This window comes from Chiroxiphia lanceolata, chromosome 5 (assembly GCF_009829145.1).
Source record: "Chiroxiphia lanceolata isolate bChiLan1 chromosome 5, bChiLan1.pri, whole genome shotgun sequence".
NCBI lineage: Eukaryota > Metazoa > Chordata > Aves > Passeriformes > Pipridae > Chiroxiphia > Chiroxiphia lanceolata.
In genome coordinates, this window is record NC_045641.1 from 12,398,157 (window position 1) to 12,424,971 (window position 26,815).

A 26,815-nucleotide genomic window follows, 5' to 3' on the forward strand; every position below is an offset into this window, starting at 1 on the left:
AATGAAGCCATGAAGCTTGACCTGCCAGCATGCCCTGCTGCTGCAGGGACAGAATTCCATCAGGTTGTACAAGCCACTGTGTTCCAAGTGACTTCTGAGACCTGCTCCATCTCAAGTTTACTATACAGCCTAAGAAAACCCTTCATTAATGGAAATGGCCTCTATAAAACCAGAAAATAAAGCCATCACGGATATGCACTAACTGAGAGTTTTTAGGGTTTTGTTTAGGGTGTTGTTGCTGCTCTGGAGTTGTTGCTGTTCTATTGTTCTGTTTGGGTTTTTTCTTCTTAGCTCAGGGTACAACTACTTTTCACTTCATTTGAATTAAAAAGAGGATTTAACCATGTGGTAAGATCATGCACACCAGCAGTTTATGGTTAAGCAATTAGGCTGCTGGTAAGTTCACAGGCAAGTTTCCCAGATGACTGCACCCATAGTCCCAGCTTCAAACAGAAGACTCCTATGCAAGTATGAAATTGAGAAAGTCACTGTAAAACAGGGCTTAGAATCACTGGTGCAAAGCCATATAACCCTATATTCTTGAGTTCCAGAGAGATTACAAGACCTGCAACCAGAATATAAAATGGGAAGTGTTCACTATCATACAAAAAGGGATCAGATACACCCTAAATAAAAGGAGATAAATGATATAAAATTAATGTCAAAATTTTAATCCATTCCTGTGAAATCATCAACATATCAGCAGCACAAGGGCTGTACTGTTATTTCAGGACATTTCTGATACACAGTTACATGAAACAAACTCTAGAGTGACATTCCTCCCATTCTTTATCATTTATGGTATATCACTATTTTATTTGCACGTTCTTATAGCATCTACATGAGATGCATGGAGAGGTAATGATTTCCAAACAGTGATAAACAATTATTGCCCTGGGAAAGACAAAAAAAATCCTGGCTAAAAGGAGTATTGGAAAAATACTATAGCCTGTAAATCCAAAAAACAAATCCAAGCAAGAGTACTTATAAAGTTGAAATAACAATAACAAAGGGCTTTGTAAGCTCTGCAGAGCATTTTTAAAGTGTCACAATTTAAAAAACATACATGTATGTGCAAGTATTGTTCTGTCTGTATACATAATGTAACAAAAATCTATAGAATAGATTGTTTTTTAAGGTTGCAAAACAGTTCACATTGCTGATACATGACTTTTGGTGAAAGCTTAGTTCACAAAGCCAGTATTTTTAATTCAGCTGGTTCTGCACCTCACATCATACAGTGAGCCCCATTTCACCTCCAAGTCATGAAGTCTGCACAGACTCCTGAGGCGAGGCCATCACTGTAAGCAGTTCCAAGCACAAGAGTCTGAGCTGAATCCAGAAGCTCACGTTCTCCTTTCAGCTCCACAGCCTTTGCACAAGCAGTTATCGAGGCCTAATCTGTTCTTCCCAGCTCTGTCCTCCATCTGATCTAAGTGTGCCAGCCTGACTGAAATCTGCATCTGCATGTTTTGGGACCCTTTTGCCTTTGACAAACAATGTTGTAGCTTGCAAACTTCCCTTTCACAAAAAAAATTTTAAAAAAGCAGTAAAAGATTAAAGCCACTAAATAATTTTCAAAAAACTAAGAAAGCATAACTTGGATTTTCAGATGAACAGCAATATTAGCTTGTCTACCCCAGCCATGTACAGAAAAAGAGGAAAGCACAGTTAAATATTTACAATGCTATTAAAATGCAAGATCCAAATCATGAGCAAGTTCAAAGAGCAGTATGGTGAATGAGGTTACATCTACATTTTTAGGAACAGCACATCAACCAGTAAGCATGAATTTGTCTGTATTTGGACAAGTCTGTTGAAAATACTTTGACTAGTCAACCTCCATTATTATAGACACTTTCATGAAACTAGGAGTTGAGAAAAAAATGTGCCAACCAATAACACAGAACCTACAAATAAGAACACATCATAAATAAAGCATCAAATAAACACTCACAATAAAGCTTTGAAGCAGCTAATCAAGGTCTGTAGTACTTTATAACAAAACAGTTCACATGCAAACTGAAAGCTGGCAGGAAAAGTGTTGTGCCCTCTCTGAAGCTGCCACACTGCACTGATTCAATTCACCTTTAGAAAATTGCACTGAAAAGCAATTTATTTTGTCCCATCTCTACAGACACAGGTAGGTTAAAGTGTAGCAATTCTGAACCTCAATGAAACCTACCTTTGCCATCTTCAGAAAACGTTACAGCTGTTAAGTCTTGCCTAGCAATAGACATTGGCAATACTTTCCTGGCAGAAATGTTTTCAGTACTAGTGGCAGCAGAGACTGTGGCACTTGCGGTTGACACATTAGATGCGCTTTTGCTCACGGCTCCATCAAAGTTCACCTCCGTGTCAGAATCATCTGAATGGAGAGGATTAGTAAAACAGAGGGGTGCTCGGACAGAAATAGGGGTATGATCAACATTATCACTGGAAGGATGTTCAACTGTGGTGTTTGATGTTAGAGAGAGAGTTTTAACACCATGACACAAGGTGTCTGAAGATGTGTCTCCAGACGCTGACGTACACAATGCACTTTCAGGTCCATGTAGTGACCACGTGGCGTGTCCCTTTTCTGTCAGAGGCAGACGGTCTGGTCTTGGTGGAGTATCAGACACCTGTTGACTTTCTGGTGAAGGTATTAAGGCTGTATTAGACTGTGGGACATTGTATTCCACACGCGAGTTTTGAGAAGCATCTACAAATGAATCCCCTGAAATCTGTTCCTGTGGCTTAAAGCTCTTATCAATTACAGAGGATGACACAGGCTTAATTTAATTGCATGTCCCCTGTTCAACAGGGAGTTCCCATCAAAGCTTCGTGGTCCCTCCTGAAGAGGTACCTTCTTGATCTCAAAACTTAAGTTGCGCTCCAGCCTTTTCTCTGCACGTTCACTGGGTTCGTTCTTCCCTGAATGTTTCTGTTGACTTATTATAATTCTCGTTGAGGTCTGTTGAATGCTCTGATGAAACCATGTGCAAAACTGGCTTTGGATGGTATCTATCATTGTCCTGCCACACGGTAGTGACTGTTGGATAAGCTGATGGGGGAGATGGTGTTAAGATCGGTGGTACTGGCAGAGGCTCTGGAGGCTGCAAGATTTCTTCTTTAGCATCTCCTTCTACAAGGCAACTGCAGAACAAACAAAACACAATTGTCTAAGTTTTCTGTATTTTCACAAGATTTTAGGTAGCTATCTCCTCTGTAGCAGTAATGTTTTCATACCAATATCAAACTCCACCCAGAGCTTCCAGTGCAGACAGACAACGGTTATAGAATATGACTAATGGGGTAGGCAAGAACTAAGTCAACACACTCAAACATCTTTCAGAACATCACGAAGACACGCATTTAGGCCACAGCTAATCCTCACTGATAGTTCAAAGATTGCTCACATCCTTTCCCAGAAGCATTTTTTCAAAGATGCTGTAAGACAGGCCCTCTTGTGGCAGCATTTCACTACTTTTTTCCTTCTGAAGTAGCTCAGAGAAACTTGACACATGGAATTTAAACTTCAATAAAGCCAAGAAAAATGTCTTTCAAAAAAACCCCAAAACCTTACAGCCCACTTGATACTGAATCTTCCTTCATTTTTATTTTTCCACAGATACCCAGGAGGATTTTATTTTTATACTGCTGTATTTAATAGTCTGTGAATAGTTGTAAGGCTAATGATGCAGACCAAGGTTAGCTGACGTGAGGTGCATACAGTATTAAGACCACTCACAGTAGAATATATATGATCTAAATATATACAGTGCATATCAGTGAGACCACAGCACTCACAATTGCAGTTCATCTCAAGCTACTAAAAGGAGAAGCTCTTCAAGCATATGGTCATTCTACTTTCAGATTAGATGCAGGGTAATTGACTATAAGCATTTAGCATAACTGACAAAAGTTTCGTCTACAAACAGGAAATTAGGCATTTTTATAATTTTCATTCAGAGCTTTTAAAATCAGAAGGACCTGGACACACTCAAGAAGTGGGGCCATGGGAACCTCACAAGGTTCAACAAGGCCAAGTGCAAGATGCTGCACCTGGGCCAGAGCAAACCCCTGGTATCAACACAGGCTGGGGTGCTGAAGGGATTGAGAGCAGTCCTGTGGAGAAGGACTTGGGGGTGCTGGTGGGTGAGAGGCTGGACATGAGCTGGAAATGTGCCCAGAGAGCCGATTGTATCCTGGGTTGCATCCCCAGAAGCGTGGGCAGCAGGTTGAGGGAGGTGATTCTACCCCTCTAGTCTGCTCTCATGAGACCCTACTTGGAGTATCCCATCTAGCTTTGGGCACTCCAGCATGTGAAGGACCACACAAAGGCACAAGAATTTCTGCCTGTCTACAAGAGAAAGGCATCAGACAGGCTCTCATTATTTGTCTGCATGTCACATCACAAAGTGATACAAACTGATCTGCTCCCCTACTTCCAAACCAGGTCTAAAATGGATTCACCAAGTGCAAATTCTTGAGACCATCATGACCTTCAGAAAAACAAAACAAAATAACCCCAGGGGACTGCCTCACATTTGAGTCTTGTACAGAACTAAAAGCATATCTGACCTGGGACAGGCTACAGCACATGTTTCATCCCTGTGACTTCACTAGCACCAAGCTACAGCAGTATGGGTTGACTAACTAAAATCCTTACAAAGGATTCCATACTGTTTGGATTCTCAGTTTATGAAAATCCCAACCCCTAGAAGTACTGCAAGCTTCACAGCTTCCAAATTATCTTCTAAAAGTTACTGTACCTTTGTATCTGAAAAACCCCAAATCCCTTTGCAGTTCTCCCGAGTGACCTCTTTCATTGTCTGCTTGATTCCTGCCACAAAGAGTTGGGCCTCAAATTTCTTCTCTTTCTCTCCTCCCTGTGCTTGTATATCACTATTTTTCTTTACATTAAAACAGGAGGAATACAAAGCACATCAAAGCAATTTAACAGAAGTAACTGGGAACTTTTGCCTCTAGATGTTGTTGAAAAATGAATAAGCTTGAGACTAAGTTGTTAGCTTGAATTGGTAAAGAAAAGACAGAGAAGGAGGGGATGCAAGTTGTGCTCCAATTTAGTAAACTCTAAGGACAGGAGAATTCCCTCCTCTTGGATTTCTCTCCTCAGTTCTGAATGGGGGAGGGGGACATGGAGAGGGAGAGAGAGAGAGTACACTTGCACAAATGTTTACATGCCCCCTTTAGCAGCAGTGATGCTCATCAGTAATCTCTACTAAATCCTCCTACTGAAAATAATGGTTTTCCCTTATTGACCTCATTTTCCTGACCCAGAGTTATACATGCAATCAGCAAAACTACTTTCTTATCTGGTACAGACATAACATTACAATTAGCTAAAGGAGCAAATTAGCATTGAAGTAGATATGACAAGGCTACAGGCCCACAATACCAGTCAAAATTCATTAAGTTCTTCACCAATTACTGTTCAATGAAATCACTCTACTCCCTTTGATTCACTAGTAAACAGAGCCCCACATGCATACAAACTGTTCCCTCACATGTATCCATAGAGTTGATGACATGGGAAATGCTGCATAAATCAGCAACCTAAAAGTTGATTAAACAGCTTCCCTGTACACAGTTCAACAGAACTACTACAATGTTCCCCATTATATTTAAAGTTAGATGTCATTCCTTCACTCTTAAATAGGAGCTTACAGCAATCAAATGAGAAATTATTTGCCAAAATCATTCTTTCCCGTATTAATATTGAAGGATATCCGTCCTCAGAAATCAAGATGCCCAAATAGCATCCTAATGTAGTTTTTCTCTTCAAATAAGGAAATAGATGCCAATAGGTAAAAATTTTTCCATTTTACTGACATTTTAATATTATTATTTCACATGTTCTGCATTGCAAATAATGCTTTTGTGTTTCCACACAGTAGAAGTATTAGGATATGTACACATTCAGAAAGTCTCTGTTTGGCAGTAGCTTTTTCTAAAACTCTTGTCAGACAATCTTGGGCATTTTGGGCTGCTGCATAATGCATTCTTTGGGCATGTCCTTCAACAGCTGTGCTCCACAGACACTTCTCCCCCCAGAGGCAGAAAATTATCTGAAGATGAACTACTAATACTGTTACAAACAACAGGAGACAGTAAAACCAGCTTGACTTAAAATACCATGAAACTAATAGAAAGCTCATGAAAGAGGATATTGAGATAGGAAAGAGCCAGCGAACCAAAGAAAGCCAGGTCAGTCAAGAAAGAAAATTAAGCTCTCCTGTATTAGACCTTTAAATAAACCCTGTATTGCTTTTATATATTGCAAAAGCAAGCATTTCACACGTACATTTGTAAAATCCCACTGTGCACTAAAGAGATAGAAAGCTTTGTCATGACACAGCCTTCAAGTGTCTCTTCACTGCTACTAATTATCTTGGAATGCAACTACCTTGGCACTTCCTCATACATGACTGGATATGGAATTTCCTGAGGTGATCAAGGCAGTTTTTTGTACCCTTTTATTGCCACTCAGCCTGAGCCCTGGTGCCAAAGGCTTCTGAGGTGTCGGGTAAACCATGCTTTAGGTGATAATGACTTTTTAAAATTTTTTTGGTTATAATAACAGTTTGTCAAAGTACTGCAATTTGTTAAAAAAAAAAAAAAAGCCCTCCCACAGCTTTCCACCAAAAACATATACATGAAAAAAAGGCAAACCTAAAATGAAATGATGGCAACATTATTTTGCTTTTTCTGCAATGCATTATAAATTTTTAGAATGTTTTAAAATTCCATTAGGAAAAGAGCTATATTATTAAAACTGGGCACCACGGATTCAGATGAAACTTGGCCAGTGTTCAGAAGGAAAAAAGCCTTAAGTAATCCACAGTTATTCTATGCAATATACCATGGGGTGTCTCAAATAAAAGAGAGTGATGCCAAGGTCATGGAATGCAGCTGCTATGATCAACCAAAAATAGATACCAAGCTCTACACCCTCCCTCATAATTAAAATAGGAAAATTAAACTAAACATAAGCAGGTTGAAGCTAGACAACCACATTATTCTACTTTAGCATTAAATCACTGCCATCCAGGTGAAAGAAAAGCTGCAGTTCAGTGAGCGAAGTTGTAGCAAACTGTACTACAAATAATTTGTATGTTAAAAAAATTATATAAAAGTATAACAAATGAATAAAGATAACCAACTGGTGAATTTATCTAGTAAAATTTACTTACCAAGGCTTTTTGGTTTTTTAATTGTGGCACACAAATTACAGACAGTTAACTAAGATGGAACACCAACTAATCTTAGCTTTGCAGAAGGTGCAGAGACAGTTTGCAGGGCTTGATATGAAACAGAATAACACTTAACCCTGGAAATGTGTTTACTGTCATTAGACTAAAGTCCAAACTAATCTGATGAGAAGTTAAACTGCTACATATTTCACCTTTTCTCCTTCAGATGGTAGCACCTAGCTCTTCATTACACTGCATACAAAAAAGCTGTTACCTCATCTTTGCTTTCTGTGAGTTTATGTCTGAGTTTCTGCTTTTATTTCGAACTGCATTTGAACTTGAAAACAAACTTTGAAAATAAAGAACTTTTTGTAACCAAGCTGATTAAAAAACCACCTCTTCTTCTAAATACTTCAGAATTAACTACTAAATACACAAATATTTCAAGGACTAATATTTAAAGATATTAAAATACTCTTCCTGCCTTCATCTGAAAATAGATAAATATGTCTAACAAATAACACTTTGCATCCCCTCAAGTCCTCCAAAGAAATTTAATAGTTCGAGGTGACTTTCACTACAAGTGATCATCAACTGCAAAGCCAAGCAATTTCTAGAATAAGGTGCTGATGTGTGCACTCATGAGTTGCTCTTGTTTACCTCTGTAATAATCAAGGGATAATATTAGAATTTTTTTATGTTGACATCAAATGGAGAGAGACATTAGGCTAAACGACTAAGTTCATATATTGTACAGCAAATATTAATTACGTGGAAGTATTACAAGGTGATAATAGATTGCAAGGCAATACAATTCCAAAACCTCTGCAAAACAAATATAGCTAGATGCTTCATGGTGAGCTAAGTAAATAAAATATCAATTTAATATGGATTTACTATCACTAGCCTAAAGATACTTATAACTTTCAAGAAGAAACAGACATAAAAGCAGCCTAGAAGTTATACTTTGTAGCACTCCTTCCCCAACACACGGCCAGGCCAACAGAAGTACTAAAAGGATTAATTATCCCTCTCTGAGTAAGCTTCCTATCTTACATGGTAAAAGTCTTTAGTGACATCTCATCCTTGCTTAGCACAAACACTTTAAGAGGAAGAGATCTACAAGTTTAAAGAAGATACAGAGACAACGTCACGATAATGTCACAATAATGTCACAAATCAGAGAAGAGACAGGTGAGAAAGCCACCTTCATAGAAAAATTCTACCCCCTGCTGAGAGAGAGGTCAGAGAAAAGGGCTGTAGAGGAGACGTCACCCTCTCATCCAGCAAAGAGTCTTTGGGCTGTCAGAAAACAACTGACAGGCATCATAAGCTTTACTGCGTAAGCAAACATGGCTTGGTCTGGTAGCACTACGGCAGACAAGCACCCTGAGGTCAGGAGACATAAACCAACTTTCCTCCTGCTCAGTCAGGATCATCTCGGGCAGGTTCACCTGGAACCAAGCCGGCCCACAGTACTCTGCACTATTAGTCACTGCAGCCCTTTTTGCTTTAGAAAACAAAGCAACTGCTAAGTCTTCCCTTAAAAAATGCAAGTTGCTTTACTAATTACACACTCTAGAGCCAACTACAACACAGAATATAAAGAATTTAAAAGCCTTATTTCTTTCAAAAGTAGTAGCTTTAGCAACTTGCTTGTAACCTCTTTAGAGACAGCACACACACAACTCGAGCACGCATTTGGCTGGCAACAAAAATGTTCCCTTCTCCATACGGGGATTACATTAGAATCTTTCATGGATTCTTCTCTCCCATCCTCCCCAGGAAAAGGATGTCAACCTATGCCAGAACATCCACAATACACAAAACCTGGCTCTATGTCCTGACTGAATCAGGCTGCAGATTTGTAAAGTTACCTCCCCATCAAGAAAAAAAACCTTGCTATTAGTGGGTATTCTGAGCAGATGTGACTAATAGTAAATGAAGTCTTTCCTCGGAAGCATCTTCCATGAGGGGTGTAATTAATTGTTTTTCAAAAATAATCTCCATTTTAGAAAGACAACAGCTTTGCTAAAAGCTTCCATTTATTCACCTCTAAGGAACCAATCTGCGTGCCAGTGCTGGCAGATGGGAAAGTATGAATTTATGGAAACAGGTCCAAAAAAGACCAGGATTTTAAGGAGAGATTAAAAGATTTTAACTTAATGCAACAAGTAAAGAACAATGCAATACAGATAAGACAGATGTGTGCTAAAACATGAATTATGCATATATTATTATTACATGAATATATAAAATGATAAAAAGCAATGTGCACCTAAGATTATTTCAAGAAACATTAATAAGGAAATTCCCTATTGAACAGAAATCATAATTCTAATTTCAGTGACTAAGTTTCAAGAAGAGCTTGGAACTCATCATGAACACAGCTCATCTGTCACCATCTTAGTCTACATAATTGAATACAATCACATTACCATCAATCTAAATAAGGTAAAAAACATATTACCTACATAGCACAAACTGTGTCATTTGGTTGTAAAAAGCCCCAACTCATTTCCATGTCTCTTTCTTTTTTTTATTTTATAGCAATAAAACTTTCCTTATGACTAATTATTATGTAAGAATATTAACTGGCTGGTGGTTTCTTATGTCATTCTACAACTTTAGGAAACCCAAGTGCTTATTTATGTCTATCTAACTACAGGCCATGTAGCACAGACAAGGCCACCTGCCATGGTCCTATAAGCCTTCCACAAACTAGCTAGGGAACTTGGACACTTAGTTCAGAAGAGTTGCTTATTTAGCTCTCTTAACACTCAGGTTGGGTACCCATTTTAGGTTGATGAATCTGTTGGTTCAGATTTACTTTTGGCTTTTTTAAAGTTAAGTCTATGCATTTTAAGAGCTCAAAAGGATTTTCTTTTTCCTCTGTTGTATGAAAAGATTGGTGAGATCAATTTTTCTTCTCAAGAACAACAGCATTCTGTTGGCATACTCTAGTCAAAAGCAGTACTTACCTACTCAGAGATAGTCATTGCAAGATTGAGATATTCAAATACAGACTTCTCAAAGATATTAAAGGTTATATTTAGAGTTAATTACAAGATTTCTATCTGCATTATGTACATTTCTATTTATAAATAGAAAAAAATGTATTTTCTTAAATCTTTTTAGTATCGGTAGCTTTAATCTATTTTATATTAATGAAACACGTCAATCTTTCAGCCTTTCAGCTTAAAACAGTCTATTAACATAGTTAACTACCTGCGGGTCCGTGGAGGCTTTGGTGGAGGAGAATCCTGCTTCTCAGCATCTGAAGAACTGACAGCATTCTCTGTATTGTTTTCATCCTGATTAAAAGAAAAAGGTTTTTTTTTACTCATGGCTGTAAAGCTGATACACACAATATTTGAACTGTGAGGTTCAAAGATTCATAATAATACTTGACAATAATATATAACAACACAACCTATTTTTGTCTATCATATAGAGATCACTTTCAAAACTCTACTAAGTGCAAAATATTATTCTATATCTTGTGTCTCCAACTTCAGATTTTTCTGACTAAAGATTTGTTCTGTTTGTAATTGAATAATCCACTGCAGAAAATTCTCAAAAGCTGATCTTTCAGGTTAGTAGTGAGCAAGCTTTGTTGCACTCTCCCAATTATTCATACTGAAAGCATTTATTTTCCAGTCTAATTATTTTCGCTTTTACAATCACTCCATTGGAGATAAGGCTCATCTACACTGTAGTAAGAAAATGAGAATTTCAGCTACTGTAAAGTGACAAGTGGGTAAGATCTAATGCGTTGATCTAAAACACTTTGAAATCATCTCCCGTTTGTGTACAATGAAGTTTAATTTATTCAGCAAAGCATGAAGATTTTAATTTGCTTTAGGAGGACCATAAATATAAGATATATTTAATATACATATTTATTTATAAATATATGTATCCATACACACTTCTATGTATATACATATAAAATATTGTGGGTTAGCCCTGGTAGGGCAGCTAAGCCCCACAAAGCCACTCACACACCCATTTCTCCATCCCACCCTGGACATACATGTGCCACAGCCAAAGACCCAACAAAACCAAAGAAGACCTTAGTGTTATCTTAATTTAATGCCTATTTTACCTAAAGGCTTTTCTTGCAGGAATTCTCCTTCAAAAAGTGATTTTAAAAAAGAACAACAAACATCCCAAATCAGTGTAATACATTTCAAAGCAGAATACCAGGTTCATGCAATAGGGTCTGCCATTTGCCAGGCTACCTGCTCAGACTGGTGACAGAGACTGACCTTCAATCTTACAAAACAAAGGGAATTCCCTGTTTATTTTTGCTTCAAATGTGATAGTTGCATTTCAATTCAGTGAGCAATTTCTGCTTTGGAAGACAAACTACAAGTAAGTTATCTCAACAGTTACCTAACCTTACTTAAATTTAGATAAATTATTTTTAAGTTTTTAATTTCTATTGCTAGTCTTAAAAGTTACCATACCACTGTTGGCTACTGTGAAGAGTCTATTATCAAATTCTATTCCTCAAAGTACTAAGTGGAGCTTTACCTGCAAAGAAAAAAATTAAATCTTTTGATCTTTCTTACTGTTTTTCACCAACCTCCCCCCTTAACTTGCTGTCAAATACAATATTGCACAAGTACTCCAGCAGAAATACCCTATTGTTCCTTAATAAATGGATTGTGTGAGCCCTTTCAGAGAAATTGCACAGGGAGTTCATTGTCCTGCTGACCACTAGCTGTAACTATCGAGGTTTTTTTGGAGTAAGATTCAATTAGCAGATAAAAGCCACTCACTCACATTTAAATGAACACAACTGGAGCTCCCACTACTGTCAATCAAGGTTGGTTGGTTTTCATAGAATCATAGGAGTTTGGTTTGTGTTGGGAGGGACCTTTAAAGGCCATGTAATCCAACCCCCTCTGCAATGAGTAGGGACATCTTCAATGAGATCAAGTTGCTCAGAGCCCTCTACAACCTGACCCTGATTGTTGCCAGGGCTGAGGCACCTACAGCCTCCCTAGGCAACCTGTTCCAGTGTTTCATCACATTCATCATAAAACATTTCTTCCTCCCATATAGCCTTGCTTCAGCTCCACAGCACATCAAAGTTTCATAAGGCAGAAATATAATAGAAAGAGTGAGACTTCACAAGAGTTCCTCTCCTTGACCGTCAACTTCTCCATCCTACATCCGATCAGAAAAGTCTCCCACTTCAGTTCCACCAGCACAGATTCTTATTTATGCACTCAGTTTTCTAAAGGGTATGGCAAGGGAAAGGGTGTGCCTGTTGGCTGTGGTGCAGACTAACTTGTCCAGAAAACAAACCAGCAGCTGCATCCCTGTCCTCCTGTGTTTGTAAAGTGAAGTGTTTGTGAACAGAATGTTTCCTGAGATATGCTTTTCTCACAGGCGGAAGAAAAAGCTTATTAAGGAAGCTAACATATGTCAAGCTTTTTAAAAACTCCATGTATACAGTAAGAAGCTGTTCTAGTTGAGATAGCAAGAAGTAGCTGAAGAGGCATTGCCATTTTTGCCTCTGGTAATAAAAGGTATGGATACACCTTACAGAAACGTGTATAAACTCAAATATCCAAGGCACATAGACAACCACAGAGTTTACAAAAACAATTACTTGGAAAAAAACAATTTAACCCCCCAAACAAACCAAAACCAACAGAAAATCCACACACAAAATGGTACTTCAAAATTTAACCCCAGAAAAGTCAGTGGTTACCGCAACTTTGCACACTGGGAAAGCTTCAGGCAGGTAGGTGTTCAGAAGTTTTCATCTGTGCATTAGGTTAAACTCCATACTCATTCACTGTTTTAGTTACATTAAATGAGGAGCAAGAATGTTATAGGAATTACTGTCATCAAAAAAGAGGTACTTCACTACTCTTGTCTTAATTAGCTCAACAGATTGACGACTTTGTTTACTTTTAGATAAGCAGATGAAAGATTTTTACTTCAAAGGTTGAAGATGATAAAACTTTAAAGCAGTAGCCAAATGCACTAACACACACAGGAAAGAAGAGAGTACTCATATATCAGTGCTGCTGTTACTACTGGCTCTCTTCTTGTTTTTGTCCAAAGAAATGCTGCTGGCTGAACTCTTAATGCAAGGCTCTTGTTTCCAGTTTCATGCTACAAGAAATAGGGAATAACTGGTATTTTGGGCACCCTTGAGTGATATCAACTCACAGATTTCCCTGTCGTATATCAAAAGAAGTGAAAAGGTAAACAGGCAGAAAAACTAGCACAGAGCAGAAAAGAAGATCAACCCTAAAAGTGAATATAGGGTATCTCATTGGAATGACCACATCTGTTGAGAAGAGCAGATGGCAGTATTAAGAAAAAGCCTTCCACAGCCTTCCTAATCACAGCTTATCGACATCAGTCAACACCCTCCTGCTTCTCTAGACAGATGTTGCACTCTCAGGCAGAATACAGTTCTTAGAAGTATCAGCTTAGACAAACCAGGACAACATATGTAGTTCACATATAATTTTTTTAAAAATGGATTAACAAATGTGCAATTCAGTGAAATAAGTGCTCAGTGCAGCACTCTGCTTTCTTACAGAAGATACTTATCCTACCCTGGCAGACTTCTCACTACAACAGAAGCATCAACAATAGACGGGTAAACAACAGAAAAAGATCTTTCCCCAACCTTTGTGCGTATATGCATCAAGTACTCAACAGTGCAAGAGTTTCAATGTCCTCGCTGAGGGAGCAGCTACTCAGATCAATGTTCAGAGTTAAGAATTTATAGGTATTCTGTTAAATCACACATATATAGAAATGTGTGCATAACTACATATGAAAGACTACATTAACAAATGGAAAGACCATAAAGTCAAATATTTAGAAATGTAGATTACATCTAGTCTACTACAATGCAAGAGCAACTCATGTTCCTGTAGTAATGCAGAGAAACAAGGAATTCTCATGGCAGATGCAGCGTCTGAATTCAATTTGCTGAAGTGACCTAAACTGTGTTATCATCTCCAAGGGTGGGTCTTTCCCCCTATGGCTGAATCAACCAAAGACAGCTGTCACTAACCTCAAGCAAATAGAGGATCACAGTCTTAGACTGAGATTTCACACACACTGCCTACAATGCAAAACCTTTTGCCCAGGAATTGCAATGTATAATTTCTTTTTGGAACTCACAGTGGAAATATTTAATGTCACTCAGAAGCTTTCTGTACTGATAAAATACTGGCAAATTTACTGCAAAGACTCCTCCAGAAGTAATCCCTTAAAAGGAATTGAGGCATTCCTTTTGCTCTTATAATAAAGCATCATGGGAATCACTTAGAATCAGTAGATAAAATGAGAAATATTTCAGACTGAAACGATACCACTCAAGTGACTCAGATTAATAAAACATTCTAAGCACAGGCAACAAGATAATGTCACTGAAGACATATATGATTTTTTAGAATGCTATGATGGCAAAAAGTATCTTTGCAAGCTGCAAAACAGCAAAGAGAATATGAACAGCAAGGTCTTTTGACTTACAGTTTCTAAACCACTAATGTTTCAAATGTCAACATTGTTCTTATAGCAGCTGATTCCTCCATGACTTCTAAAAGTGCAATCAACCACAGCAACAGAACTCTGCCTCTTTTACAGCAAGAAATGCAAGAGACACTGGAGAGCATCAGCAATGCCAGATTTTGGAGAAAGTGTTTATTAACACAAGCTTCTACTTATGGATAAGGGTAAAACAAGGACTTGCAGTACTGTAACATGCTTGTTACTGTCAAGAGACAAAATTTAACAATAAGTATTTTTGAAGTGATGGTGAACTTGGTTGTTTGTTTTTTAATCAATTTTCCTTTTCCTACATCCAATCAGAACATCCAACTTGATGGAATTCCATCTGATTCAGACTTTCCAAGACAGCTATGGTTCGCTTCAGATCATGAAGAAGCTTCTCAAAAAACTCAAGATATTTTAGTGACACAAATCTGACTGATATCTTATCAGATGATCAAGACTAATCAGCTCTCATATGTTTCAAAGCTTCCAAACACAACACCAAGTGTTATATTTTCACAGCAGTACTAACAAAACAATGATGATAAAAAGCACAGTTACTGACTTCAAATACATGACAATATGATCAAAAATTTCAGTGTGAAAGGGGTTGAGTCCAAGACTGTTCCAATTTAATTTTTTGGAAATTTAAGAGTACTACTAAGGGGAGGGGGGTGGATAGTTCCAATTATCAAATTTAGCATCTGAATTATTTTCTTATCAGAGAAAAATTGCTCCTGAGTAGCAATTTTTCACTCTGAAATTTGGCTACGAGGGGGACTGTTGAAAGTACTGGTATCTGAGCAGAGCTTTTCTCATTTCATTTCATTTCCATACTTAGTATTATTTTAAGTACATTTGTAGTTCTATACATTACAATACGTATAACTGTATGGTAAGAGTATACAATTACTATAGCATATCATATATGCATTCTCTTCATGGTTTTGAATCTTTCTATCAAATTCTAACCCTGTAAGTCTCTTTCAAACACTGCATGTCTTGTTGTTGACTTTTTACGTTATTGTTTCCAGCAGGGCAAAGCTGGCAAGTTCACAGGAACACACATTCAGGATTGTGTCTGAGCTACTTCCCTATGAATACTGTGCTTGCTGCCAATCAGATTAACTTTTTACTGTGATGTTACTGGCAAGCCCTGCTTACAAAGGCCTCGGTAACTCAATTCATTCCAAACACTGCTTGAAATGAGAACAGCAATTGGACAACAAAACCATGAAACCAAACCCTACAGAGCACTCCAGCTCTTCAGAGTATTATCAAAATAGAATAAATGAAACACTTCCTCTTCAGCCCCGTAGTATCTCCTATTTAACTAACAGTAATATATCCAAAGTAAGCACATTATTTTATTTGGAATTGTTTCCACTGGACATAATTAAAATCCTTCACATGTTCAAGATTCCACAGTTACTGTAGCATCTGCAGGCAGAGTAAGATCTGTGAAGGAACCTTAGAATATTACATTGTATTTAATAAAGTTATTTGAAAAATTCCTGCATCGGAATTAGCTTTTAAACTAAGATACATCCCAGAATGCTTGTTTGGTTTTTAAGAGAAAGCAAACTAAAAAATTTCCAGGGAAAATCAGACATTATATACAACAGAAACTACATAACACCATTGGAGAAAAAAAGGGAGCTTTTTCAGAATAGCAAAAACACTGTCTCAAGCACAGATTTAAGAATCAGGTTAAAGCTACCAAGAAAACATTAAACGGCATACGTGAGGTAAAAGACTTTTCTAAACCAGTTAATTCCCTGAAGGTAAATTTCCTAACAAATGGACAATAGCAAATTAAAGTACCAAATCTTTAGATACAAAAATTTTTTACCTATGAGACCTTTTTCCCCATCAAGCTTTCTGCAGAAATACTCAAAGCTCCATCCAAAGAACAACCTTTGATGTTTGTCCAGGATTTTAATGTTTGAATTCTGTAATATACTTTTGAGATAAGCAGACTTGACCTGCAGACAGTATTCCAGTTGCAAGGTACCCACACAATGACATTACGTTCCCTGCTCTTATTAGTTTCCAAATAACTGCTAAAACTCTATTTCCTTTTCAACTTACTGATTACAAACCAAGATTATATCCAAGAAAACTCAGAACTCAAACTCCATCACTGCCTATTCAGAGTTGGTATTTCTCCCTGTCTCACCTCCATGTACATTACCCATCCATCATCCATTTGCTCTTGTTTTATTACTCAGCCAGCAAATCTCTCAAGCTCTGCTACAGAAAGCACTTGCCTTTGTTACACAAACAGTATCAGTTTGTTGTGCCCCCGCCTTACTCATGTTCTAGAATACATAAATAAGTAATATAGTATATATAGTAATAGGTAAATAAAAGACCTTTTGTGATTCTATATAAGAGCACAGACATAGGTCAAATGAAAGTCAAATAACCAGAAGATACAGTAGACTGATCTACCTATTATTTTATGACCAAAACTCAAGTAACTAGAAATCCCTTATGTACAAAGCTAATAAATCTGCACATTCCAAACCCTGTCATACTCATTCCTCAGGAAAAAAAAAAAAATCACATATCAGTTTAATCAAACTTGTAACTAATAAAAGCAGCATGCCCTATCGACATTTCATTTAGTCCACAGGTTTCTCGTCATGACTTAAGATTCCAGAAGTGTTGCATTAACTGATATAAATTCTTAGGAGTTAAGAGAAGGATGTATGCCTTTTTTCCAAGAATGAAAAACATTACAGACTTCCTAGAAAGCACATTTTGAAGCTAAACCCCTAAAATTAAAGCAATGCTTGTTAGTAAAAGCAGATTTAAAATTGCTTCCAAATATTTCACAGGGTCCTGAAGTTACTACTCATACTCCCTTCAGAGACCTGAGGAATCTACAACAGTTAGGTACTGAAGGGACAGATAGAATCACTGAATACACAAAACACAGTCAGGGATGAAGGATGATACAGAGTTCTGGACTGTGGGAGAGAAAGAACGTATCAGTCAAAAAACCCCACTTTTCATATAGTGCCCAGTAGCAGACAAGAAGATATACCTAAACATAAAACAGGGAAAAAACCTAAAGGAGACATGAAATTTAAAGCTGAAGTATAGAAAGACAGAAAAATCCTCAAATACTGTGATTACCAATGAAAAACACTATTTTTTTCCACTTTTTTTCTCCTTTATTAAAAGGATAGAGCACGAAGCTTCCTGAAAAAGGCATTTTAAACTTATTTTTCTTTCCCCCAATGTATTCATTCCAGTGCAAACAGTACTTCAACACGACATCAGAACTTAATAAGATCATTCACTGCTATTCCTGCTCAACTCTGTCAAGACTGTTGGGCCAAGTCAAGGCAGAAGCAATGTCATTCAATACCCAAGTCTCAGGTGAAGAATCCGATTAACACCTATTTCCTGCTTTAAAATTGGGCCCAACACCACACTGGGGGGAAGGAAGAAAAAACTTCAGTAGAGGTTTTCCGCTTTAGGGAGTTTAACCTAAACATAGATCAGACAGAATTCACCAATATACACACTGTGTGTGTTAATTTATTTTTATTTGTATGCAACATATGGATACATATATTTGTATACAAATATATGTATATGTAGGTTGGAGTTTTACTTTTCACTTGCTCTTCATCACACAGTTTAAAAAGCAATTTGCAGAAGGTCAGCCTTTCCACAAAATTTCATTTGCTGTCAATATATCAGAATTGGGCTAAATACTGACAATTCAAGTAACAGATCAGCTGACAACTACTGTCACCTCACCAAGGTAAGGGCACATTTCACAATTTAATATTGAGTTAAGAGTCCTTCATTTCATCCAGACTATAATTCTTTCCATTTTTTCCCCCATTGCAAATGCATTTGGTGTGTATTGTAAGTGTTCCTATAATAACCTGACTCAACTTTTACAACCAAGTCCTCAGTGTAAATTGAGTATAGACCAGCTGTCCCTGCTCAGCAAAAACCATTTGCAGTTCAAACAAGTTCTCTATGTGCCTTAACACCATTGAACATTTATCTTTAAGAACTAGACTTCACAGGAAAATCTTGATCAGAAAGTAACAGCTACAGCTGATTGAAATTCATATGGGAAAGACACATACCACTCCATCTGCAATCTTCCAGTCTGCACAACTTTCATATTTTTGCAGTTGCTTTTCAAATAGTTGTGCTATGGCTCGATGGACAAGTTCATACTGCTCCTACAATAGATTACCAGACAAAAATTAGTGCACAAGACCTTAACAAAGAATAATGATATATTATCATATCCATTTTAAAACAAACCATACCTTTGTCTGCACTGCAGAATGCCTTTGAGTCCTCATTTCCTGTATTAAATTAAATACATTGAATTCTTCAGGTATTTTCTGAAATACAGAACAAGTCAATTAGATTAACATAGCTGTTTGCCAGAAAAACAATACAAAAGCTGTTAGACATCCAAAAATAAGTCTAACTTCGTAGTTAAAGGTAATCTATTCTCTCCATACTGCAACTATTAATTTTCTTTTAAAAGCAACTTCAAATTGACATTTGATTTAGACCAGAGGAGAGCATTTCAAGTATTTTCAAAATGAGACATTCAAAGTCATTAATATGATACTTCATTATCTAAAATCCCAGAATGAAGTTATCCCTTCACATCTGAATATCAGTCTTTAGGAGCTGCAAGATTAATCAGAGAGACTAAGAAAGTTGAATTTGAAAAATCACTTTCCATTGAAATATATTTTTTAAAAATTGGAATTTTATAGTGACTTTTTTAGATAAAAACTCACTGTTAAAGGAAAGTAAGTTCATACTAAAGCATGAATGCAATGAAACTAAACATCCAACCTGTCGAGGGAGTTCCAGAATGTCATAAACATTTCTCTATTTTAGAACACTTGGAAGCTCAATCACAGTTATGTAATTACAGAATGCCACAAAACTTTTAAGATTCCTTACCCCAGCTTTAAGTAAATTCCATGTATAATCTATGGCACAGATGGCTCCCGTTCTTCCACACCCTGCACTATGAACATAAACAGTTATGTGTTAGAAATTATTTTAGTTTGCTAAAAACACACTCTAAGCTTTATATTTCCAGAGTCCACACTAAAAAAAAAAAAATTATCCAAATCCCTCAACTATCATTTTAAGCTCACTCAACCTGACACTATGGTGTGTCTTAAAAACAAACAAACAAAAAAATCAGCAGCACAAAATGCAAAATGGAGCATTGAAGTTTTTAATGCAAGTTTTTCATAACCATTTGGAACAGTGGTCACAAAAGATGCTTCAGTGCTGACAATTTCATTGCTCTCTCTTTCATCACACTATTACCAGTTACCACGGTAATACCACGGTAGTCAGCTTACACGGTAGGGATCTTGTCCAAGTTTAATGACAGACATGTTAAACGGCAGAACAGAATATATTTAAAGACTTCTTGCATTTTTCTGATTTAGTATTACATCTATATTTTCTGCCTTTTAGATAAAAAACATAAATATCAAAGTCATAAAAATGGCAATCAACTATCACGTTTATTTTTCCTAATAGCATGATTCCCCCATTTTACACATGAAGTTATAATTCATGCATATCTACCCCATTATAATTACACTGTTGTAAAGAGCCAACATTTACAACTATATTGATATTCAAGAGAAACAGGACAAAGTGAAATAGATTTCAGTGCTAAGTAAGTTTTTATGGGTTTAGATCTCAATTACTTAAGAGTGACAAGTTAAAAAAGAATGCAGCTAGTCAGTACACTTCTATGCATTTTAGGAGAATAACTAAACTTTAAAGACTTTATAAGCCCCAACAACTGACATTTCCTGGCTTACAAATCTGAATTCATTATTTTCCTGACATAATACATGAACTTTTGTTGCTTTAAAAAGCATCAAGTATCATAGGCATAAATTTTCCAGATAATTATCAGAAACTGTGAATTCACCAAAATATCTTCACAGCAGTTCAGTTTCAAGTCCTTCTGTCAGCCAAATTTCAGGTCAAGGATGAAATAGTTGCTTAGAAGCAAAGACTTCCCAACTGGAAACTACAGTCTGCCCATTAAAGATGTTTTTTGTCATATTAAAAGACAGAGTTCTTAGTCATGCACCTGCTCTGTAGACTCTCCTATTGCGAATGGAGCTTTCACTTCCATAACTGATTTGCAATCATCTTCAAGGTCTGTTTTGTCCTCATGAGGATTTACATGTCTTAAGAACCACAAAATGGTTTCCCTTTCAAAGGCTCATTCTTTCTGATTGATATTCTGTCTTAAACTGAAATAGAAGTAAAATCTCACTGTGGTATCAGCTTTAAGAAAATGAAGGCTGTATGATTTTGAATTAAGTTTTGACTCAAGGAATTTTTTTAAACTGAAGTAAACAAATAAATTCTGATTTAGAACCAAACTAATGCATCTCATACCAAAAGCCTAGACTTCAAAAAACAAAGACATACATAAATTTGAAAAATAAATATATTGATACCTGCAGTGTATGCAAATTGGTACATCTTCATGTTCCTGGTATTCTCTCATCAAGCTGATCATGTCCAGAATAGAATCAAAAGATGAAGGGACATCATGGTCAGGCCAGTTAACATAATGAAACTGATAGACACTACGAGTCTCCTAAGGGAGAGGCAGGGAGAAAGGCATTAATGACAACACACATTTGAGTGTGTATGAAAGAAGTAGTTCTATGAACCTTCACCTTTTGCATGATTAAGTGTGGACAAGCAAAGTCATTTACTCTATTAAAAATACTTACAGTTTATACCACTTTGAAAAACAAAAGAGGAATTCTGAAGTAGTATTTTGAGGGCTGCTAATGCATAAGAAAATGAACTATGGGACAGTTCAGAGAAGCCCCTCTCTATTACATGGGATAAAGGACCCACAAAACTGGACCACATTGAAAGATTCTACATCTCTGCAGTCATAAACTTGGAAAGGGAGAAAGAACGGGAAAGACCACATGAAAATTTCTTTTTCTAATTGTACTTTAGTAACTTACATTGGGAAAGAAAAGGCAGGGGGGAAGGAGGTGTTTTGTCATATTACAAAATACAGTGTGTGCACATGTGCTCACACTCAGAGGGAAATTAAGAAAATGAGAGAAATAATTAAGACTGTATTTAAGTATGGATCACGCAACAACAATAGGTTTTGTTCTAGTAACATGAGCTACAATAGTACTAAAGACAGGGTAGGAAGCAGGCTTTAGAACAGCCTAGTTACTCAGTTACTTGAATCCCTGAAAATCCTCTTCCTCATCATTATCCAATGATAATGATATCCACAGCTACCAGTAGAACTGGTAGTCAGTTCTACTGCACCTTTCCATGCTGCGGTCACACCTCTGGATTGCAGTACACCCTTCAAAGTAATGTACTGGAGGGCATGAATTTTCTGATCAATGTTACAGGCTACAAGTTTCAAGACCTAAGCTACCTTCTATTTAGTTATTTAAGAAGCAACATAGCAGCCTCTTGAGCATGGAAAGTTATCTATTTTTGATGCTTGACTTTTCCCAGACCTGTGGAAATGCCATAGGTAATAAAAACTAGAGACAATGCAGACTAAGAAAACCCACATTTAAAATCCAGATGATTATGTAAAACCAAGGTCATCAGAAAAAAGGAAGAGTTACAGCTGCCTATTAAGGTCCGTCAAGAAATTCACTTAATTACTTTTAAAAAGACCAGTGATTTTTCACATTAGCAGAACTATCAGAAAAAACATATCTGAATTTGTTTTTTATATGAAAATTGAAAATTAAAAAGAATCTTCTTAGTCCTTTTTTTACTGCCACTTTTAAGCTAACCACCAAAGTTCTTTCTTGAATATAATCAAGCTTCAGTCAAACTGATTTCCTCTTGACAATAAATCAAAGTGTAAGGCAAATTCCAACACACAGATAGACTTTACCCAAAAAGAAGCTAACTAGAAGAAACAGGATTTTTTTTACAAGTTTGACTGAGTTTGTCATCATATTTTCCACTTGGATTAAACAGTGAAATTCTCCTAGGGTGGCAGAAACCTTTTAGTTGTTACCATATGGTCTTCATAGCATAACACACCTTAGGATAAACAGAACATACATAAAAGACAGAGTTTCACTCCTCTTCCCTTATATACTAAGCTTATAACATCACTTCTAAACTTTATGATTTACACACATGCAGAGTCAGCATTTAAAGAAGTGAAGAGATTTTTATGAGTTTCCACCATTGTATCTTTTTAGAGACCTTCGAGCAACCATTGAAGGTCAGACCAGAAGTGACCATGTACTTACATTTTGAAATTCAAGTAATAATGTTCTAATGAAGTAATCTGTTCTTGCTTGCTCAGCTTCCTAAACACAAGAAAACAGTAATGAATTGGGGGAGAGGAATCAATATGCAGCATACAGGATATAACTAAAAACACCAACTTTAAACTCAGATGCCCTTTTTCAATTTACTGGTTTTGTATCTATGATTTCCTCAAGAGGGTCAATAAAAACATTAACATACCAGCAACTAAGTTTGCTACATAACATGTGTGAAAGATGTTCCTTTTACTTAAAATGTGAGGTTTGAAATGAATGTCTAGTCTGCTCCTGAAACCATCAATAAATCTTCTAAGAATATTTCTAAGTATCTCTTTGTTTTATTTCTCTATACTTTTAATTTAGAGATTGCCTTCCACAGCCATCTCTCTATAACACTTTTGCTGTGTAAACTTCAGCTTCTTATCACTATCCTGTGATATCTCCTTTAATTTTTTTCCCTTTTCATTATTTTCAGTTAAGAGTGCATCTGAATGAATCATTAATTATCTTGATTGTGGCCTAAAAAGCCTGGCTTCTAGGCTCCCAACATTTTCAAATCTGCCTTTGGAATACCAAAGAAAGTTTATACTGCAGACATCAAACAATATTATTGTACTTAAAATATCAGTAACATCAGAATCTGATGATGCCTTGAAAAGCTTAGCATTACAGCTACCCACAGAGAATTTAGGAGATTGCATATATGCTTTAATGTATTTCTGTCTCCTACTGGGAATTTACCATTTCCCATGAACCACTGCAACACCTTGCAGGTTTAAAGGAGATGGTGCATAGCAACACAGCCCATGGACACTTGTGGACCTACAGGTAATACATTCTCAGCTGTGGCCAAGAAATCAATTACACCATAGACACAAACCCTTTTCTCCAATACCACTAGGTACAGGGGAAAAAAATCAGCCAAATTTAAATCAATTTAAGGTCGGAAAAGGCTACTCAGAATTTTTACAGACTAAATTTGCAAGTATAAATATTTCCTGACAAGATGAACTTGACGTATACTTAATTCTTGGTAGACTATTCAAGGTAGTATTAATAGCTCAATAAACTGGCATGTTAGCTCTCTCTGAACACCTTAAACACTTCAGCTGGAAAACAGCAGCAATTTCTGTCCAAACCCACATAATTATTTAAGGAGAAGTAAAAAAACAGTTTTGAGATCAATCTGGAAGGGATCAATTCCACACTTTTAGACCATGAACAGCTAAGGCCAATGATGAACTCCAGTGTAAAAAGTTCCCAGTAAGATCATTCACACTAAGGAGCCATGCTCATCACTTCAGTGCCATGTTTCATTCCCACCCTAACAGTAACTAACAGCACAAGGTAGACATTGATTAAACTATTCTGTGGCAAGATTAAAAATAAAGACACAGGGAAGTGTTTTCTTCCAAACAACATGATGCCAACATCAGAAAGAGCAGGTGACAAAAACCAAAGCTCAAACAAAAAATTATCAAATTAATCATGCACTGCCTGATTTATAGAAGCATGGACAATCCAGGGACACACTCAACTAAGGAAGTCTGTTTGTCCATTGCTAGAAGCTGACAAGTACAGAAGGATCATCTTATACATGGTTTCTCTGTTCTCTTCCCTTAGGTCATTAGGTTGTCATTAAACACAAGAGATGGGCTGCATGGACCTTGGTTTCACCCAGAATGTGATCACAGCCCTAAGAGCTACAAGTTGGACAAACAGGCCAGAAACACATTTAAAGTAGGAAGGAATAAAGATACATAAACAGGTGTGGACAAAGGTAAATTGGATACTATCCCACACCTAAGGAATGCTGATCATTTTGATTTTGGTGGCTATGGTCCCACATGCCATATTCTCACCCATACCCTGAGAACCTCACAATTAATGGAGTCAGTTTCTGCTATTTCCTTTTGTAAATGGCAATTGCATCATGACTTCTCTTACTCTTACAGTTATCCCCTAGGAATCCTTCAGGAAAGACTGAGACCTCATGGTGACCCGCTACTCATTTTTGTTTTGATTTTAAAAGCAACAATAGAAGAAATTTTCATTTCTCATGCACCTTCAGAACACGCAAGGCATAACAGACAAAACAACTGCAAGAGTATTTGATTTCTTGAGTATGGTACAGACATTCAAGACTTCATCATGTAAAGCTGAAGAAGTAATAACTACAAAGATATAAGACCAAGGCACACAGGTTCCCTACTTTAAAAAAAGAAAACAAAACAGTCGTGGAGGGTTCAAAAAAACCCACACAGCTTAAATGTGCACATTCCTTTGAGAATCCTTGTGTAAAATTTAGTACTGAATGATCAGAAAAGCACTTCTTTTATAATATAAACCATTTGTTGAACATTTATTTTAAGGTACAAAAGCACTAAATCCTTACAAAATTAATTTATAAAGCTTTATACTTACACAAGAAACACGAAATGGTCCAAAAGTTACAGCTGTTTCTCCATACAGAGGCCAGTAACGCTCACATTTTTTCTGTTAAAGCAAAGAATTCTGATTTAATTCATGCGTAGCACTGAAGGATGATGATTAACAGAAGCAGAGCAGACAAAATGATAACCCCAAATGCCTTATTCTGGACTTCTTTTAAGATAGTAAAATAACATTTCTTTGGATAACAAAAGGAAAACAAACCAAGACCCCAGATGACCAGTAAGTACAGCCAAAAGACACTATGTAAATTAGGACATGAACTTCACGTCTGCCTACACACATGCACAAGCTTGCATCAAACAGAGGGGAGTAATGAAAGCTTAGTTTTTTCTGAAAGCTGGGAATTCACAATTCTGGATCACTTCTTTTTTTTCCTTCTAAGGTCATAAGAATAAAGCAGAGAGATTTTTAAAAAAATTTGGTTTTGCAGCTGTATCAATTGACAGGAAATTCAGAAGGACTCAGGATTTTGATAGTTGGCCCACATCCCACAAAGAGCAAGACACGTTTTTTCCATAGTGACATGACCAGAAACAACCATTGGTACAGTTCTGTGTACAAACACATACTCCACTGAGATGACACCTAATAATAATGTAACACTACAAATGGAGCAAAGAAATGCAGACTCATTAACTGTTTCCTATGGATAGAAATGTAAGGATAGGCATTCTCATTCCATCTAACATATTAATATTATTACAGTTATGGATTTGGCATATGAAGCTTCACCAGTATTGCCCCACACAAGCACAGCTCATTCAGTTTTGTAGTTAGGATACATACCCTTCCCATTTCAAACTCTCGACAGGCCATTACAATTATCTGAAAAGAAAAAAAGATGTTCCAAGTCAGCTGGTTTTAGATCAAGTAACTTCAACCAACACTTCCCTACTTGCTTCTATCAGGAAGATACTGAAACTCCTTAACTAGCTACTACGGAAGAGACTAATTAATACTATTTTCCTTCCTGCATAGGCATGCTCCTTTACTTCTAAAAAAGTAACAAAGTTTCATCCTTCACAAAATCTACATCACTAATACAACATATTAAGGCTACTTAATTCAAATTCACTGTAATCCTGTACAATTTTATTTATTCAGCCTGAATGTAAACTCTAAACTTAATCATAAAATATAGAATCATTTGCCAACTGGAAGAAACATAGCTATATTTGCTTAAAGTGACACAGATGGCATAAAATAGGAGCAAACCCCAAAAAAAAACCCACCCAAAAAAGGACCAAGAATTAAAATTCTTAGGTGAAGCTATTTTTGATACATTACTGT

At 36.7% G+C, this 26,815-nt stretch overlaps 1 protein-coding gene across 1 annotated transcript in view; it reads right to left on the reverse strand.

Annotated features, from left to right (window-relative positions):
- Window positions 1-26,815, reverse strand: part of PTPN12 (protein tyrosine phosphatase non-receptor type 12) — a 67,542-nt gene that overhangs the window by 4,867 nt on the left and 35,860 nt on the right. The window contains 11 exon segments of the mRNA XM_032688595.1: window positions 2,186-2,779; window positions 2,782-2,920; window positions 2,922-3,138; window positions 10,428-10,513; window positions 18,857-18,955; window positions 19,046-19,123; window positions 19,704-19,770; window positions 21,245-21,387; window positions 23,054-23,113; window positions 25,496-25,567; window positions 26,312-26,350. Coding sequence (XP_032544486.1) covers window positions 2,186-2,779; window positions 2,782-2,920; window positions 2,922-3,138; window positions 10,428-10,513; window positions 18,857-18,955; window positions 19,046-19,123; window positions 19,704-19,770; window positions 21,245-21,387; window positions 23,054-23,113; window positions 25,496-25,567; window positions 26,312-26,350 — 1,594 coding nt within the window.